This window comes from Brienomyrus brachyistius, chromosome 3 (genome assembly GCF_023856365.1).
Source record: "Brienomyrus brachyistius isolate T26 chromosome 3, BBRACH_0.4, whole genome shotgun sequence".
In the NCBI taxonomy this organism is placed as follows: Eukaryota; Metazoa; Chordata; class Actinopteri; order Osteoglossiformes; family Mormyridae; genus Brienomyrus; species Brienomyrus brachyistius.
In genome coordinates, this window is record NC_064535.1 from 27,430,309 (window position 1) to 27,446,940 (window position 16,632).

Genomic DNA, 16,632 nt, shown 5'->3' on the forward strand with positions numbered 1-16,632 from the left:
AGCAGGCGTGCAAAATAGTTGCTACATTGCCTGTGTATTTGACAGCTCACTCAGAAATGCTCACTCTTTAGACACCTATTTAATTTGCGAATGTTGATTTTGAAAGAACATGCATAAGAGTTATTTCCTATCATGGCTCCTGAAACAACACTAAGAAATGAATTTAAATGTATACCTTTCGTTTCATTTCATTTCATTTAAATACATATAGAGAGACTGATACACCTATAAAATATTACAAGTTTCACCAAAAATAACTGTAATTATTCATATGTACTACACCTTTCACTTTGTTGAAATACATACAGCGACTGATAGATCATACTTTACAGCTGCTCTTCTAAGTTCACGCCACTTCAACCCATTTCCTTATTTGGAAAACTCAGTATTTGTTCATTTCATTGTTCACGATCATCTACCTGCTGAACCAGGCTTATTCTCATTTGGACATTGCTGGGTCATGTTTTTTTTTACTTCTCCAGAGCTTTTAACACAATCAGACCATCACCGCTGGGGAATAAGGTCACAGAAATGCAGGTGGATGCTCCACTGGTTGTTTGGATTACAGACTTTCTAACCAATCGACCACAGCATGTCCGGCTGAAGAGCTGCCGCTCCAATAGCATCCTGAGCAGCACGGGAGCACGGCAGGAAACTGTCCTATCACCCTTCCTCTTCACCCTCTACACGTCTGATTTCAGGTTCAGGTCTCAGTCATGTCACCTGCAGAAATTCTCTGATGACTCTGCCATTGTGGCCTGTGTCAGGGTTGGGCAGGAGGATGAATACAGGAGTGTGGTGGGCAGCTTTGGTGAGTGATGTGAGCTGAACCATTTACAGCTAAACATCACAAAGACAAAGGAACTGGTTGTGGACTTTAGGAAGCAGGCTCCTCTTTCCACCCCTGTCACCATCAGCGGAGCGGATGTGGAGGTGGTTGAGGATTACAGGTAGCTGGGCGTACACATTACTAGTTAACAGAATATAACATCACTTACTAACGGAAGGATTAAACTTCTTAATGTCAAAAAAGACAGTTGTAAATTGAATAATCTAATGAATTCATGTACAGAAATAATGAGAATCAGAATAAAACTGAACTGTCAGATGAAATTGACCGTCAGCAGTTTCCACAGCGGCCACATCTAACTGTAAACCCACTGTGACTGGATGCAGCAAGAACCACCAGTGATGCTGTGAGGATTCCTGGCCCTGGGTAAGATTACTGCTGATCCCATCCGCAGTAATGATTCTACACAGACAGCATCCATCAGGAAACCCCCTGAGGACTGGACCACTGCAGCTCTCTCTCTCTCTCTCTCTCTCTCTCTCTCTCTGTCTTTATAATCTTGCTCGCAGTACCCTCCTCTGTGGAGAACTGCAAAGTGATTTTTACATCCACAGACTTAACTTGACAGAGCCAGGTTAACAAGCCCTGATTATTGCGTTTAGCTTAAAATGGCAGAATGAAGGTGATTACCAGCTTGATAAATTGACTTGGGATGTCTTAATTTTAGTTTTTACACATTCACATAAACATGGTGGTGTCGGTATCACAAACTAAGGATGCCAACCCTGAGGAAAAGACAATCAGAAAATGAGATCTCAAAGCTGTTTATCTCTCCTAGACAACTGTGAGGTCTGTGTGAAACCAAAATGAGACTCTGACTAGTTTCTCCTGTCTCTCATTTTTTTCCCAAGCAAAAATACACACACAATCACATATCAGCCTCCTTTAAGTTTCAGAAGCGATCGCATCAAATAGTCTTTATTTCATTTTGATCTATGAGAGAAATCAGAGAGCTCTCTGTATGAACTCAATCCACTTTCATCCCAGCCAGTTTCAAATACCTGCATGACACTGGCACCCATACGATCAAAAGTAATAAAACACCTTCTGTTTGTTTGTCCTGGTTTGTGCGGAAACAATGAATGTTTGTGCTTTACTGCTGCAGTACTGCTGCAACTATGCATTGAGTAGTAGTGAAGTTTATCCTTTTCTACAGTCAAGTCCATAAACATTGGGACATCGACACAATTCTAATCTTTTTAACTCTATACACCACCACAATGGATTTGAAATGAAACGAACAAGATGTGCTTTAACTGCAGACTTTCAGCTTTAATTTGAGGGTATTTACATACAAATCAGTCACCCACTTCTGGACACTCCCAGATGCCAGCATGACTCCATGGTGCACAGCGTGACACAGTCAGGATCTCCTCTGCATCTTCTGCCTCCTCCACCACCTCAGTCAGCCCCCACATACACGGTGGGCATGTAAACACATCCATCAAGCACAATAATTATAAGCACAACAAGTTCACACACATGAGATAATTACACAACAATACACACATTTTACAAATAAATATTACACATATTTACATCTGGCACTGGGCCAGGTTCCCCCAAGGTGCACTGGGTTTTCCCCAAGCCCTGCATGGCACCGCTATACGTTTTAGGTGAATGAATGGGATCTACGCCATTTTTAATCCAGAACCCTGCATTTAAACATATTCCAAGCAGGGTAGTTGTGCAGAGTTAATTACCATGACAATATGTCTCATTTAAAAGGAAGGAGCTGTTTGTAGTAAAGTTGGAAGTAAATCTCATTTAACCTCAATCAGCTAGTTAGACAGTGAGACTGACTATATCCAATATTGGGCGGAAAGAGATATTTCTGAGGCTTTTGTGGCAGTAGAAAGACAAACTTAAAATATCTTAACGTGAAAATTTCATACAAAGACACAAAAGCAAAGTATTTCTAATACCATCCATCCACATTGTACTTCTAATACCATCCATCCACATTGTATTTCTAATGCCATCCATCCACATTGTATTTCTAATACCATCCATCCACATTGTATTTCTAATACCATCCATCCACATTGTATTTCTAATACCATCCATCCACATTGTATTTCTAACACCATCCATCCACATTGTATTTCTAACACCATCCATCCACATTGTATTTCTAATACCATCCATCCACATTGTATTTCTAATACCATCCATCCACATTGTATTTCTAATACCATCCATCCACATTGTATTTCTAACACCATCCATCCACATTGTATTTCTAACACCATCCATCCACATTGTATTTCTAACACCATCCATCCACATTGTATTTCTAATACCATCCATCCACATTGTATTTCTAATACCATCCATCCACATTGTATTTCTAATACCATCCATCCACATTGTATTTCTAATACATCCATCCACATTGTATTTCTAATACCATCCATCCACATTGTATTTCTAATACCATCCATCCACATTGTATTTCTAATACCATCCATCCACATTGTATTTCTAATACCATCCATCCACATTGTATTTCTAACACCATCCATCCACATTGTATTTCTAATACCATCCATCCACATTGTATTTCTAATACCATCCATCCACATTGTATTTCTAATACCATCCATCCACATTGTATTTCTAACACCATCCATCCACATTGTATTTCTAACACCATCCATCCACATTGTATTTCTAATACCATCCATCCACATTGTATTTCTAATACCATCCATCCACATTGTATTTCTAATACCATCCATCCCCTTTGTATAACTGCTTGTCCTATTTAGGGTTGTGGGGGGGTCCGGAACCTATTCCAGAGGCTAGGGGAACAACCCAGGATGGGGTGTCAAACCTATCGTGGGTATTTGTAATACTTATAAAAAATATGTTTAGAATATAAAAACAATTTAATATGAAATCAAAAAATGAACCAAAGTTGAAAACCTGGGCTGCAGCAAATATTCATAACTTTGATCAATTTAAAAATGAAAATGACTTCAATTCAAATGTTTAATGGCGACTTGAACAGTCTGTACTATTAACACGGGGTGCCACCTAGTGGCAGGTCACCTCTAACGGAGAGGAAAAGGCAGGGAAATTAAGGCGGTGAAAAATGGCGCAGACAGTGAGCGGCCTAGAGGTTTTCACATAGCTGGTTACATGCGTTGTTAAAAGTGCACAAATAAACCGGCGTGACATAACAGCAGGATGTGCATGAAAGTGTGTTTGAAACAGAAACGTCCAGGTGCATCGGCGAGTTCAGTGAGATTATTTCGGTTAGCTTAGAGGTATCTTTAGTACAGTAATAGTACCTACTTTTCAGTTTTGTTGTTTTTGCTTGAAAAGAAGCCTTTTTTCAACAATGCACTTCCTAAAATAACTATTAGGCAAATCGAATATCAAAATATTTGATACTTGCACCTCTACTGGATACCAGGGGTATCCAGATCAAGATCACAGAAGAAGTGAACCGACTAACCAGGAGTAGATATAAAATCCACAAAGCATGGATTACATTAGGGTTTGGTTCAGCTTAAAAAATACACTGAATTTCAGGGGAACATAATTAAAGAACAGGATCCTTTGGAGGTTGGCGTGTCCATGGGGGGGCGGCGGGGGGGGGGGGGGGGGGGGACTACACCTGCTGCAGGTAACTACTGAACTGCATTCTGGGACTGATCTTACAAAAAATATTTGTTCCTAATTAATAAGTTAAAACGTACTGATGTACCCACTGAGTAGCTGACATTTCCGCTTCCTGTCCCCTGATCAGAAATGGGGTGAGTCCCACCCCCTCACAGCTGCCCCAGTCCAGCCTGTTTTAAGCCCTGAAACTAAACTCTCAGCCGTTGGAGCGAAACTCATATTTGCATAAACTGAGCAGGATGGTTCTGCTACCCCCAGAATAGAGCAGGCAAATGTCCCCCAGTCCCCCTGGGGTTACAGTGAGGTGGGGTCTCAGCCCGGATCACAGAGCAGCAGATTATCTCCCATGATCACTGAGCGTCTTTGATGTTTAATTAACTATTTATTTTATTTTGGACAATACATTAATTTTACAATGTGACAATATACTTTTTGAGAAGGTATACCTTCCGTTTTAAATAATTATGGTATGTGAAATGAGTTGAATTAAAATTGTTTTCAAATCTGCTTTATAAGGAATGATTTATGGTTTATAAACTCAGTATAGAGGAACTGCACAGTATGAAACGTTTCAAACATAAATTAAAAGTCTCTCAAAGGGATGATTTTATATTTTTGACAGAAAAAAACAGTGTTTATATTCAGGCTTTAAAAGTTTTTAAAGTTATTGAAAAGTTCAAGATCATGTCCTCACAACAGGGTCATCATAACATCATTGTCTGCTTGTTAAAATAACCAGCATTGATGACAGTTAGTTTGTCAGACAGAATGAAATATTTATTTATCTCTGCAGCATTCAGGTACAAAACACAAAAGATAATACAGGGAGACACAAAGACTAATAAAACATCAGTAATGATTTTCACTCAGGAATCAAGCAAAGCACGTTATTTTCTCTATGTAATCAGTAAATCAGAAGCGAATAGCACAAGACAGTAAAAACACAGTAATCAGCCGCTCATCACAGGTGGCGCTGAGCTCATCTACTCTGAACAGTCGGCCCTCGTCAGCGTTTGAGTGACAGCAGCCTGGGAGCCCTGATTGGCCTCACAGACCACTGAGCCCGCCTTCTTCCACTCGTCCGCAGTGAGGCTCAGGCTGCTGCTCCAGCTGTACAGGCCGTCCTTCTCCAGGAGCCCGCGGCTCGTCTCCGCCACTTTGCTTTTACCGTCCACCTTCCAGCTCAGCTTCCAGTCGGAGGGGAAGCCCCTGTTGGCCAGGCACATCAGGGTGGCCGTGTTCTTGCTGGACACCTCCACACTGGAGGGGGGCAGGACCGTCAGGGTGGGGGTTCTGTTACCTAGGGGACACCAAAGAAGCTTTAGGTCAGAGTCCAAGGCAAACTTTATGTACTGTATAGGAACATATACTAACTGCAGTATAACATAATGGATTGAGTCTATGACTTCATGAATATTTCTTCATATGCTAAGACAGACATTTCCGTAAAATCTAAAGTAAATAATATTGCCTTCCTACTGTATCACAGTGTATTCATCTTTATGTGGGGCTTTCAAATGAACGTTTTAAACACATGTGAGGTATGTAAATGTGTATCACTGATTATTATGTTCAAATGGTTTCAATAATACAACTTTATATAATAACTACAGTGTTTATATAGATTAAGATCTATTTTCCATGTTTGATCCTTTATTTACTCACTTAGACACTGGTTGAAATAATGCAAACTATCCTACTGAACACTCTATGAAAAATATATCGCAAATTTTAAACTACCAAGTTGTATCTACAGAAGAACGATAATCGTTATTAATCATAATGGTAACACTTACACAAATACTTAATAATTATTAGTAATAATTCTGTTACTACTGCATTACAAATTATGAACAAATCATTAACAAATATAGTTCCTACTTTAAATAAAAGATATGTCACGATTCAGAAATGATAAACAAACGTGAGATCAGTATTTCACTTCTGTTAGTCGAACATTATTTATTCCTTCAGCAGTTTATAAAGATTTAGAGAATTAATAGGTATAGTACGAAATATAGTAGCTGCTTGGCGTAAAAGATGCGTCACGATTCTTTAATGACTAACAAATATGAGATCAGTATGTAACTAAGACTTAGTTTGTGGTTCATTAATACATAAGTATTAATTATTAATACTATTAAGTATTAATACTATTATTTATGCCGGGTCAAATAAAGTCTTACCGGTATAATGAGTTGATTGTTTTTTTCCTCCGAACGAGATCAGAATCACTTTATCTCATTAAAACTATATATCGATATGATGTTAGTACTAATATCCAAACATTAATATTACAGAGAGACGCACTTACTTCCAACATCCAGTCTGGTACCGCCGCCGAAAGTTAACCACAGTGATTCACGGCGCATCAGCCGCCGTACAAAAACCTCACAGCAGAAACTAACAAACCGCTTTAAGTATATACTCCTACCTAACATTTGTTTATGGGTATAAAACTAATGAGTCAAAAAATAGTATTTTCTGTCACTTGCAGATAAAATATGTTGGTAAAGCAAATGCTGTTCGATATCTATACAATCTAATAAAATCTATAGCATTAAACCCTACGACTATTATATTACTAACAATCAGGCTAACAAGTTACAACCTATATGATATTTGACCTAAGTGGATATAAAATAAATGGTTTAAATATGTATATGTTGCATTGACCCATCCAATTCATATATTTATAAGGGCTACCAAGTCTGACGCATTGACAGTGAGACGCGTTTCGCCCGTAACAGATGTAATCTCACGCCAAACTTTGATGAAACTTTTGATCCTTGTTCTTACTGAAGTAATGGATCTTCACGATGGAACGAAAAATGTTGTAATTTACAGTAATTACGAAGCTGAAGTGTATATTAAATATTTCTACGTGCATATTATAGATTAAAAGCTGTACACTTACTGCCAACATCCAGTCTGGTCCCACCGCCGAAAGTGTACCACAGTGATTGAACCTGATTGACACGCCGTACAAAAACCTCCCAGCGCTACAGCCGGTTTTCTTGTTGTAGTAAATATATTAACGGACGGTTAATTCCCTACATACACCCACAAACATAAAGAATCACTGCAATTTATAACAGTCTGACTGTAAAATCCAGCATTTTTGCAGAAGTAACAGTAATTTCTGCCTCTAATTATGTTAAATGTCGTAGATTAGCGAAGCTCCAGGTTTTTCGGTATTTCTTCATAATCTCTTTCAAACTGATCCAGTGTGTTGTAAACATAATGTGTGAATTTCGACCCAGATGACAGAAACCGCAAAGCTTTAGAATTACTGGGTTCCTAAATGTCAATTGAGATCACAGCATCGCCTACATAATGAGAAACTATGTACAGGAACCTACTGTATCCAGACGGAGTATTTGCATAGAACGATATTGTGTTGTAATGGAATCACGTGTTTGAGTGGCTCAGCCAGCAGCCTTGAGGTTTTTACTGTTATAGTTTGTGATCAATGTTCCCTTTAATCTCCGCGTTTGCGCGATTGCGCAGTACTCCGGGGCACGCGCTCATAATGATAAAAAGCGCGCCCATTACAACATGGTTTTTATTTGTATTTATACTCTGATATTCATTTAAAACTGTGATTGTTGTATATTGTAGGAAAAGAACATTTGGAAAAGTAATTATGAACTACAAAGCAACCTCTGTTATTCTTAAAATGTATCTTTCCACATGAGTGACAGGTATAAAATCTGAAAGGGGGGGTCGCTGGGGTGGGGGGTCATTACCCACCAGCCCTGGTCACTGGCTGCCGCCGTGCAGAAACCCCCACACACTGCTGCTGGCCGCCGGCTCAGTGACACACCTGCCTGTACTGACCTTAATCTTCCTGGTTTGCCTCTGTCTGCCAAATGTAACACTTCAGGAATTAATGTGTCACAGCATTTATCTGCCGTCTAAATGCTGAAATCTGATATTTCCCTTCCAGCTCAGTAACAATGTGTGAACAAATCACTCCTCACAATAATGCTCTTCTGTATCTTTTATGCAAATGCATGTGATGCATCTCTTTACATGGCAATGGAAAGGTCACAGTGTTTATTAACACTAATTTAATCCTTTTTTCATTATCCATCTATCCATTTTCCAAGTTGCGGGGAGTCCGGAGCCGATCCCGGAAGCAATGGGCATGAGGCAGACAACAACCCAGGACGGGGGGGCAGCCCATTGCAGGGCACACTCACACACCATTCACTCACACATACACACCTATGGGCAATTAGCCTTAGCATGTTATTGGACTGTGGGGGGAAACCGGAGTACCCGGAGGAAACCCCACGTTGACATGGGGAGAACATGCAAACTCCACACACATGTGACCTAGGCAGAGACTCGAACCCAGGTCCCAGCGGTGTGAGGCAACAGTGCTAATCACTGCACCACCATGCCACCTCTCGCAATTTCATTAGTTTTAATTAAATGAACGAACCGGAGTTAAATTTATATGCTGCTCCTCAAGACCCAAAGCACTTTACAGAGGCAATGGGGAGCCACTTCAACCCCCACCACTGTGTAGCCCCCCCCCCCCCCCTTCCGGGATGATGCGACGACAGACATTCTGCACCAGTACAGTCACCACACTGCAGCTGAGGTGGTGAAAGGGCAGGAGAGAATCCACCAATCAGATACAGGGGATGATTAGGAGGCCAGATCTGATAGGTCCACAGTGGGCAATTTTAGCCAGGGCATCAGGGTACCAGCCCTACTCTTCCGAAAGATGCCCAGGAGATTTTATTTAGGGTCTCTGACCTTAGTTTTATGTCTCATCAGAAGGACGACCCAGCTTTCCTAGTTGGTCTCCCACCCAAGTACTGGCCAGGCCCAAACCTGCTCCAGATGGTTTACTTAGTCTGAACTTCTTGCTCTTCATAAGCTGCACTTGTGTTCACCAGCAAAATCTTATTTTTCTGATGTGAATGTGTGGATGATTTGGATATTTATCACCAAAATTAATATGAAAAACATTATATTTTTACATTCAACTTCAGTAAAGAAAAATAAGGCCTTGTGCCCTGTGATGGACTGGCATCTTATACACAGTATCTCCTGCCCTCTGCTTCCTGGGATGTAATCCAGGCCAGAGTGACCCTACACTGGATCAGCAGCTGTAATATATGGATGGATGTTTGGATGTAGGACACAGTGATGAACATGTGTTATTATGTAATGGATGAATGATGAACATGTGTGTTTATGTAACATCTGTTGTTTTTTTCTCTAAAATTTAAGCTAAATGGACAGACTGGAGGAATGGGTTCAGCTCTTCATCCTCTCTTGGGTTTAATTCTAAAAAGAACATAAAAAATCTTCAGTTTCTTTTCTGTTCTATCAGTGTCTCTGACTATCTGCTCCATCTTCCCATCTGAGGACAATCTGGGTTCCCTGCTGGACAATTGAAGGGGCAGGAAATTAGAGGAGCAAACTAAGTACCTGCAGTTTTCTGATGTTTCAATGTCACTATATGTATCTAAATAAAAAGAAAGGCGTTTATGTAAATAATGAGTTCATTTTGGTGAAAATGATAATATTTTATAGATACATTTTAACCCTGTTTCACTGTAAAGTGAACTTTACAGAGCTTTGGTTTAACTTCCCCTCAGCACCTGCAGTGAGTCCCTGCTGCAGCAGTGCAGTCACTGTGCAGTCTGACTGAGGGAGGTTTTTGTACGGCTCTGTATCACTGTGTGAACACAGCTTTACTACTGATCTCGTGGCAACTCTGACAGTAATAATCTCCTGCATCTTCAGCCTGGACTCCACTGATGGTCAGAGTGAAGTCAGTACTAGATCCGCTGCCACTGAATCGAGACGGAATCCCAGAGTAACGGCTATTTGCGTAATAGATTAAGAGTTTAGGAGCTTCTCCAGGTTTCTGTAGATACCAGGCTAAACAATCATCGTCATAGACAGCCGGACTGACTTTACAGCTCACAGTGACAGTCTGTCCATGGGGAACAACCTTTACTGCAGGAGTCTGAGTCACAGTGATCTGACCACTGGATTCTGAAAAAAAAATACACAATAAAAACATATTTAAAGTTGAATTAACATACAAGACTAAGTGATAGCAAGATGTCACTTTCTAATGTTTCACAACTCATCAAGGAATTTGTTGCAAAACAGAGAAGCTTGTTCTGTTTTACCGTGAGTGAGGATGAAGAGCAAGATGCTGAGGCTGATCAAAGTCATGTTTGTTTGGAGTCTGTTGTGATGAAGGGCAGCTGTCAGTCATGAAGTGTTAAACCTCCTGGAATATAAACCCTCCCAGAGCACTGAGGCATGAGCTGAAAATGCAAAGTATCTTCTGACTGACATACAGTAACTGCCACAGGAAAACATGAACCTGCATAATTTTGTTGTTTGAATAGGTGAAGGCTTCTCCGTGCATATTTTGTGTAGACATTTTATATTGATTCGGCCAGACACAGATATAAACATACTAGAATTGTAGGCAAAAATAGGTGCAAGAGACAAATAAGCAGAATAAACACATTAAAAAGGAAGGTACTCTGACTCCATGCTCTGGTTTTCCTTGCCAGTGCCTGTCAGTATTCAGCTGGATTCGCCTTCTGTGAGTGAGTGAGCTAAGTGCCCAATTACTGTAGCTTCTGTTTGAAAATTGATATTGGCAACAACAGTAAAGAAATGGCAGTCACTATGTTTTAAACTTTCAGAAGAGCTTCTCTGACTGTTTAATACTGAATGGATGATACCACATGTAGCTGGGATTATTGCTGTGTGACCCACAGTCTCAAATGTCTTAATTTCAAACTGAAGACTTCACCTTAATCATGACCATTGGCATCAGCATCTACCAGTCTGATGACAAAACAGATGTTTCTCGACGACACAATATTTATTTTATGCATATTTATAATGAAGCTTTCAGTTTAGGCAAAGAAGAAGTACAGTAGGTCGACCAGTGACTGGTCAATGAATCAAGTCATTCATTAATTTTATACATGTTATCTTTTACAATTTTAGGTTAATTGTGAGTGTTAGGATATAAAATGCTCTTTAATTTGCATGAGTTTTGTAAAGCAGGGCTGGGAACTCAAGAGGCTGAGATGCTGAAAACAGGAGACCTTGTTCAAGAAACATCACTGTGTTATGGAGGCGGGTCATGGCATAGGCGGGAAAAAGGTGACGATCCACTTACAGCTCCAAGACAAAGGGGTTTATTATACAAACTGATAGTGATGGGACATATAACACAGAGGCTTCGGATCTCGCCCTGTCCAAATGAAGCCCAGCGACTCGAAGCTGGCAATCGGAGCTTGCTTTGTTTATGCCATATCAAGCGGCTGATAACCAACCCGATTCGTCCTGAGGTGTCAGAGATTTTGAATCCTGTTGATTCTTCGAAACTTTTATAAACGCGAGATGAAACCTTTGGGTATGATGGGGTTCTTTTGCGGATGGAGAGATTGATCGCTATACAGTTTGCAATACATGCAACACCTTTTGATTCATTATGGAAAGTGGCTCTAGAAATGGCGAGAGGCGATCCTCAAATGATTAGAAATAGATCATGTCTCCCAGTAAGGTGGATGATATTGATATTGTCACGATCGGTCGCGGAGGTAACGGCAGCGAGCAGCGATCGTGCGGGTAAGGAGCAGGCAAGCAAGCGGGATACGGGGAAAACGGGGGTTTATTTGGAGGACAACGAGGTGCAGGGAACATCAGACGCTGACTTACATCAATGACGGACGAAGGACTAAGGTAAGACACGGACTGAAATACACTGGACTGATTGAAAAGAAGCAGACACAGCTGGGTACAATCGGGAAAGAACACGTGGGTAATCCGGGGGCGTGGCACACAGGAGGAGCGGACTAGCCGGGCATGACAGATATGGGAAAATACAAAATTAGTTATTATTATTAGTTTATTTAGTTCAAACGGTCACATGTATTGCAGCACCGAAGAGGCAAAAGTGTAACAATGAGTTCACCCCAGATACATCGCAATGTTTTATTGTAAACTCATAATGAATTAAAAAAAAACATATTCGTAAACTGAAACATAGTAATTTTTAAGATAATATTTAGCAGAACACAATCAGAACCTGCTGTCATACCAGCTGCATTTAGTTATTCATTCAGTTAATTCAAACACATATAGATTTCATTCTCGGATTGTTCAAAGCATTGCCGAAACCCACTAGGGGTCTTCCTCTGTTTCAAAAGAAGGTTTGTAAAACGTTCCGGCACTTTATGGAGAAGCTTCATGAAGCTTCATCGACCCATCACTACAAATGGCGCCCACTGGGGAAGGCACAAAATAAAAGGGGCCGCGGGGGGTGCAAAGGCAAATGGAAAATAAGAACTTAAAGAAACCATAGAATAATGCTAGTAGGGAGCAGGACACAGCAACTGGACAGCACAACACAACAACATTCACAATGACTGACTCCATAACAGAGTGGGGCGAGCACACTGATACACCTAGAAAACTGGGGTAAAGAAAGAACACATGTTAGACAACCAATTAACCAATCAACTGAGGCACAGGAACAACGAGAAACAGGTGGAAGCAGTACCATTAAATGAACACAGAACTAAGATACAAAAGACCTGAAACTATAGGGAAACGGGGAAATACTACGCTAGGAAAATAATTAAGAAAACAAAATAGGAAATAAAATCAGAATAGAACATAAGGAGGGCAAAGCTAGAAAAGGAAACACAAAAGATGACAAAACACTGGGGAACAGAAACTCATAAATACAAAGAAACAATGGAGGCCGGTCATTAGCCAGCCTCAGACCCATGACTGGGGGGTTAACAGGTTCTGAGCCACACAGTTAACCCATTGAGTTATGCAGCAGTACAGGGAGCAGGGGAAATACACAAGGGTTATCATACAGGATAAGGTGAGACGGCCAGTGACACCTGCTGGCCAAATGGGGAAGAAACATGAAGGGCAGGGGCAGATGGGCACTGACCCTGACACACTGTAGCTTCACTTTTGTAAGGACTTGGGAATGTAATGGTATCTCACGCAGCTCCTTCTTGAATAACTCATTTCTTCAGGGTTTAAGACCATGAGAATTGCAGGTCTCTCTGCATCTGTCCTAACAAAGATGACAAGGGACGGTTTAAATGAAACAGTATCATTGCCATATATTCTACTATTCATATTCTGAATAGTCCTGCTCTTTTTGCTTAAAAACATTGGTACTTTTAAAGATTTTTTTCTGTCCTTCATCGAAGTTCTGCAACTGTGAATCTGTGATGCAGTCCTGGACTGAGGGATGGGTTATTATTGATGGTTGCTAAGGGATACAACCGTGGGGCTTCACCTGCTACAGAAACCAGCATCCTTACAGATGCAAACACATGTTAGCAAACAGCAGACTTCCTCTTATCTCTGTTACTGGTTAGTCAGCTCAGGCAGGTTAGGAGCAAAATGTAACAAAGGAAACATATTATTGCTTGAGCTGAGATGGTCTCTCGCATCCACATAGACAGAACCAGCTCTTAGAAGAAACGCGGAGAAGAGTTTTAAATGAGCGTAAGGGGGCACATGTAGGTAGGTGTCCATAGACGCTGTTCACTGTGAGATATCAAGATGCCTTCACTAGATGGGGAAGACCTACAGGGAACCTGATACGTAACCAAGCATCATTATTCTTTCTCTGTAGGCCAAAATGTCCTGGTCTTTACCTGCTGAACTATAGCCCAGAATCAATACTTGATCCAGCTTCATATTTGAATGAACTTTTTGCTAATAAATTTTTGTATGCAATTCGGTTTCAGTTGTAATAGTCTGTGGCATTCGAATGTACATGGTGTGAGGCTTGGTCATTCACTGGCGATTTAATAGTCATGGAACTACAGGACACAAGGTCTGGGACCTCCTGGATGGGATGTTGGTTGAACACAGGGCTCACACTCAAACTAATTAGATATACCGTATACTAATTATCATCACGCATTTGTATAAGCTTTGTATTCATAGTGTCATGCCCAGCTCGTCCGATCCTCGTGTGCCACGCCCCCCTGATTATCCACATGTGCTTCCCTAACCATGCCCAGCTGTATCCTGTTGTTTTGCCGGGTCTTGTCTATATTAGTCCACGTCTTGCCCTGCTGGTTGTCCATCATTGATGTTAGCTGTTGTTAGTAACGTAGTGATGTCTTGTGCTTCCCGTAGCCATGATGCCCCTAATAAATCCCCAGTTTTCCCCGCCTTTTGCCTCCCTGCTTCGTCATTCCCTGCCTCCTTCCTGCCAGCCTGCCCTTCCGCACCCGCCAAACCTGACACATAGGACCTGAGTGCATAATGGCTCACTGCACCTTCACTCTATGGGCCTTATGGCCCAGGATGGTCATTTGCATAGAGGAGACACTTTGCATAAGCAGCACATGCTTCAGTGCCTTGATGGTGCTTATAATCCTCTTCATAACACTTCATGACTGACAGCTGTCTGTACTTCACAGCGACAGACACCAACACAGCTATGGCGTCTATCAGCATCTTCATTGTGGTCTTTGCCTTTTTCACTCAAGGTAATATTCTGTACTTTTTATTGGCAAATAGATCAAATTGGTAATTATTCGTTTAGAGATTAAAAATATTATAGGGTAAAGGGTAATACAGTAATTTAGCTTAGTGTTCTCTGTCTAAGTACAGAAATTGATATTTATTCACTTTTGACAAATTTATTATTGCTTATTACTTATTATTTATTTATTTTTTGGCTAATATGTTTTCATTATGATCTTGTTTTCAGAATCCAGTGGTCAGGTCACTGTGACTCAGACTCCTGCAGTAAAGGCTGTTCTCCATGGACAGACTGTCACTATGAGCTGTAAAGTCAGTCCGGCTGTATATAACAATAATAATTTAGCCTGGTATCAACAGAAACCTGGAGAAGCTCCTAAACTCTTGATCTATTACGCAAATAGCCGTAACTCTGGGATTCCATCTCGATTCACTGGCAGTGGATCTAGTACTGACTTCACTCTGACCATCAGTGGAGTCCAGGCTGAAGATGCAGGAGATTATTACTGTCAGAGTGTACATGACATTGGTAGTATTTTCAGTCATAGCTGGGTGTTCACACAGTGATACGGAGCCGTACAAAAACCTCCCTCAGTCAGACTGTACAGTGACTGCACTGCTGCAGCTGAGACTCACTGCAGGTGTTGAGGGGGAAACAGTCTCCTGGGGGGAGACCAGGCTTATTTGTATTAGGATGAATTAGAATTAGGTGATCAGTGGTCATTATTGACACACCACAGCACACAGCACACAACAACGAAATGTGTCCTCTGCATTTAACCCATATATGACATCGTGACATAGCAGGGGGCAGCTAATTCAGCGCCTGAGGAGCAGCGCTTGGGGGTGGTACCTTGCTCAGGGTACCTCAGTGGTGCCTTGCTGGTTGGGGATTCGAACCAGCAATCGTTCAATTACAATTGCACTTCCACAGCCATTAAGCCACCACTGCCCACACCAATGAACACAATTAAAAGAAAAATTAAAAGAAAATTAAATGATATAAAACAAAACAATAAACTTCAGCACAGGGTCGTTAATTATTTGATTAATTGAGACTGCTTGTAAATTTTATGCATACTCATTTTCCCTGTCTTGTATCTTGCATTAAACATAATAATTTCATCATAAACATATGTGAAACAATAATTCTAGTAAGCTAAATGTAGGTATGTAAATCTCTTAATGCAGGATCCCTCTTGTAATAGTCTGATGGGATGAAACCATCTGGAATTATATTTTAACATTATTGTCCTACTTTGGTGTTCATCACAGTAAAGTCTATTGCAGTTGTATGCATTAGTAGGGACTAGTATGCTAGTTTTTCATATGCTTTATCATTTGAGTAAGACCTAATTATAACATAGTTTCATACATTTAGTAGGACTGTCCCAAGCCCCAGCACCACCCTTGATATACGCTTAGTGGATAGATGAGTATTTTTCTAAGAAGTTCTAAGATTAAAAAACACTTTTTCAAAATGTGCGGATGTTTCATGTTTTATTATGTTGACTGAAGATATTGAGACGTCTGAAAATATATTTGCAGAGGGTCAGTATTCTTTATTCTTTTTAAACTGTAATTGCTATTTCAACACATCTGAAATTGGGTGACAGGTG

General features: G+C 40.6%; 1 gene segment (V, D, J or C); it reads right to left on the bottom strand.

Moving 5' to 3' along the window:
* Nucleotides 1-5,235: 5,235 nt before the first annotated feature.
* On the bottom strand, nucleotides 5,236-7,354 carry LOC125738395 (Ig kappa-b4 chain C region-like). The segment is given in 2 exon segments: nucleotides 5,236-5,780; nucleotides 6,795-7,354. Coding segments are annotated over 2 exon segments (444 nt in total).
* Nucleotides 7,355-16,632: the final 9,278 nt, after the last annotated feature.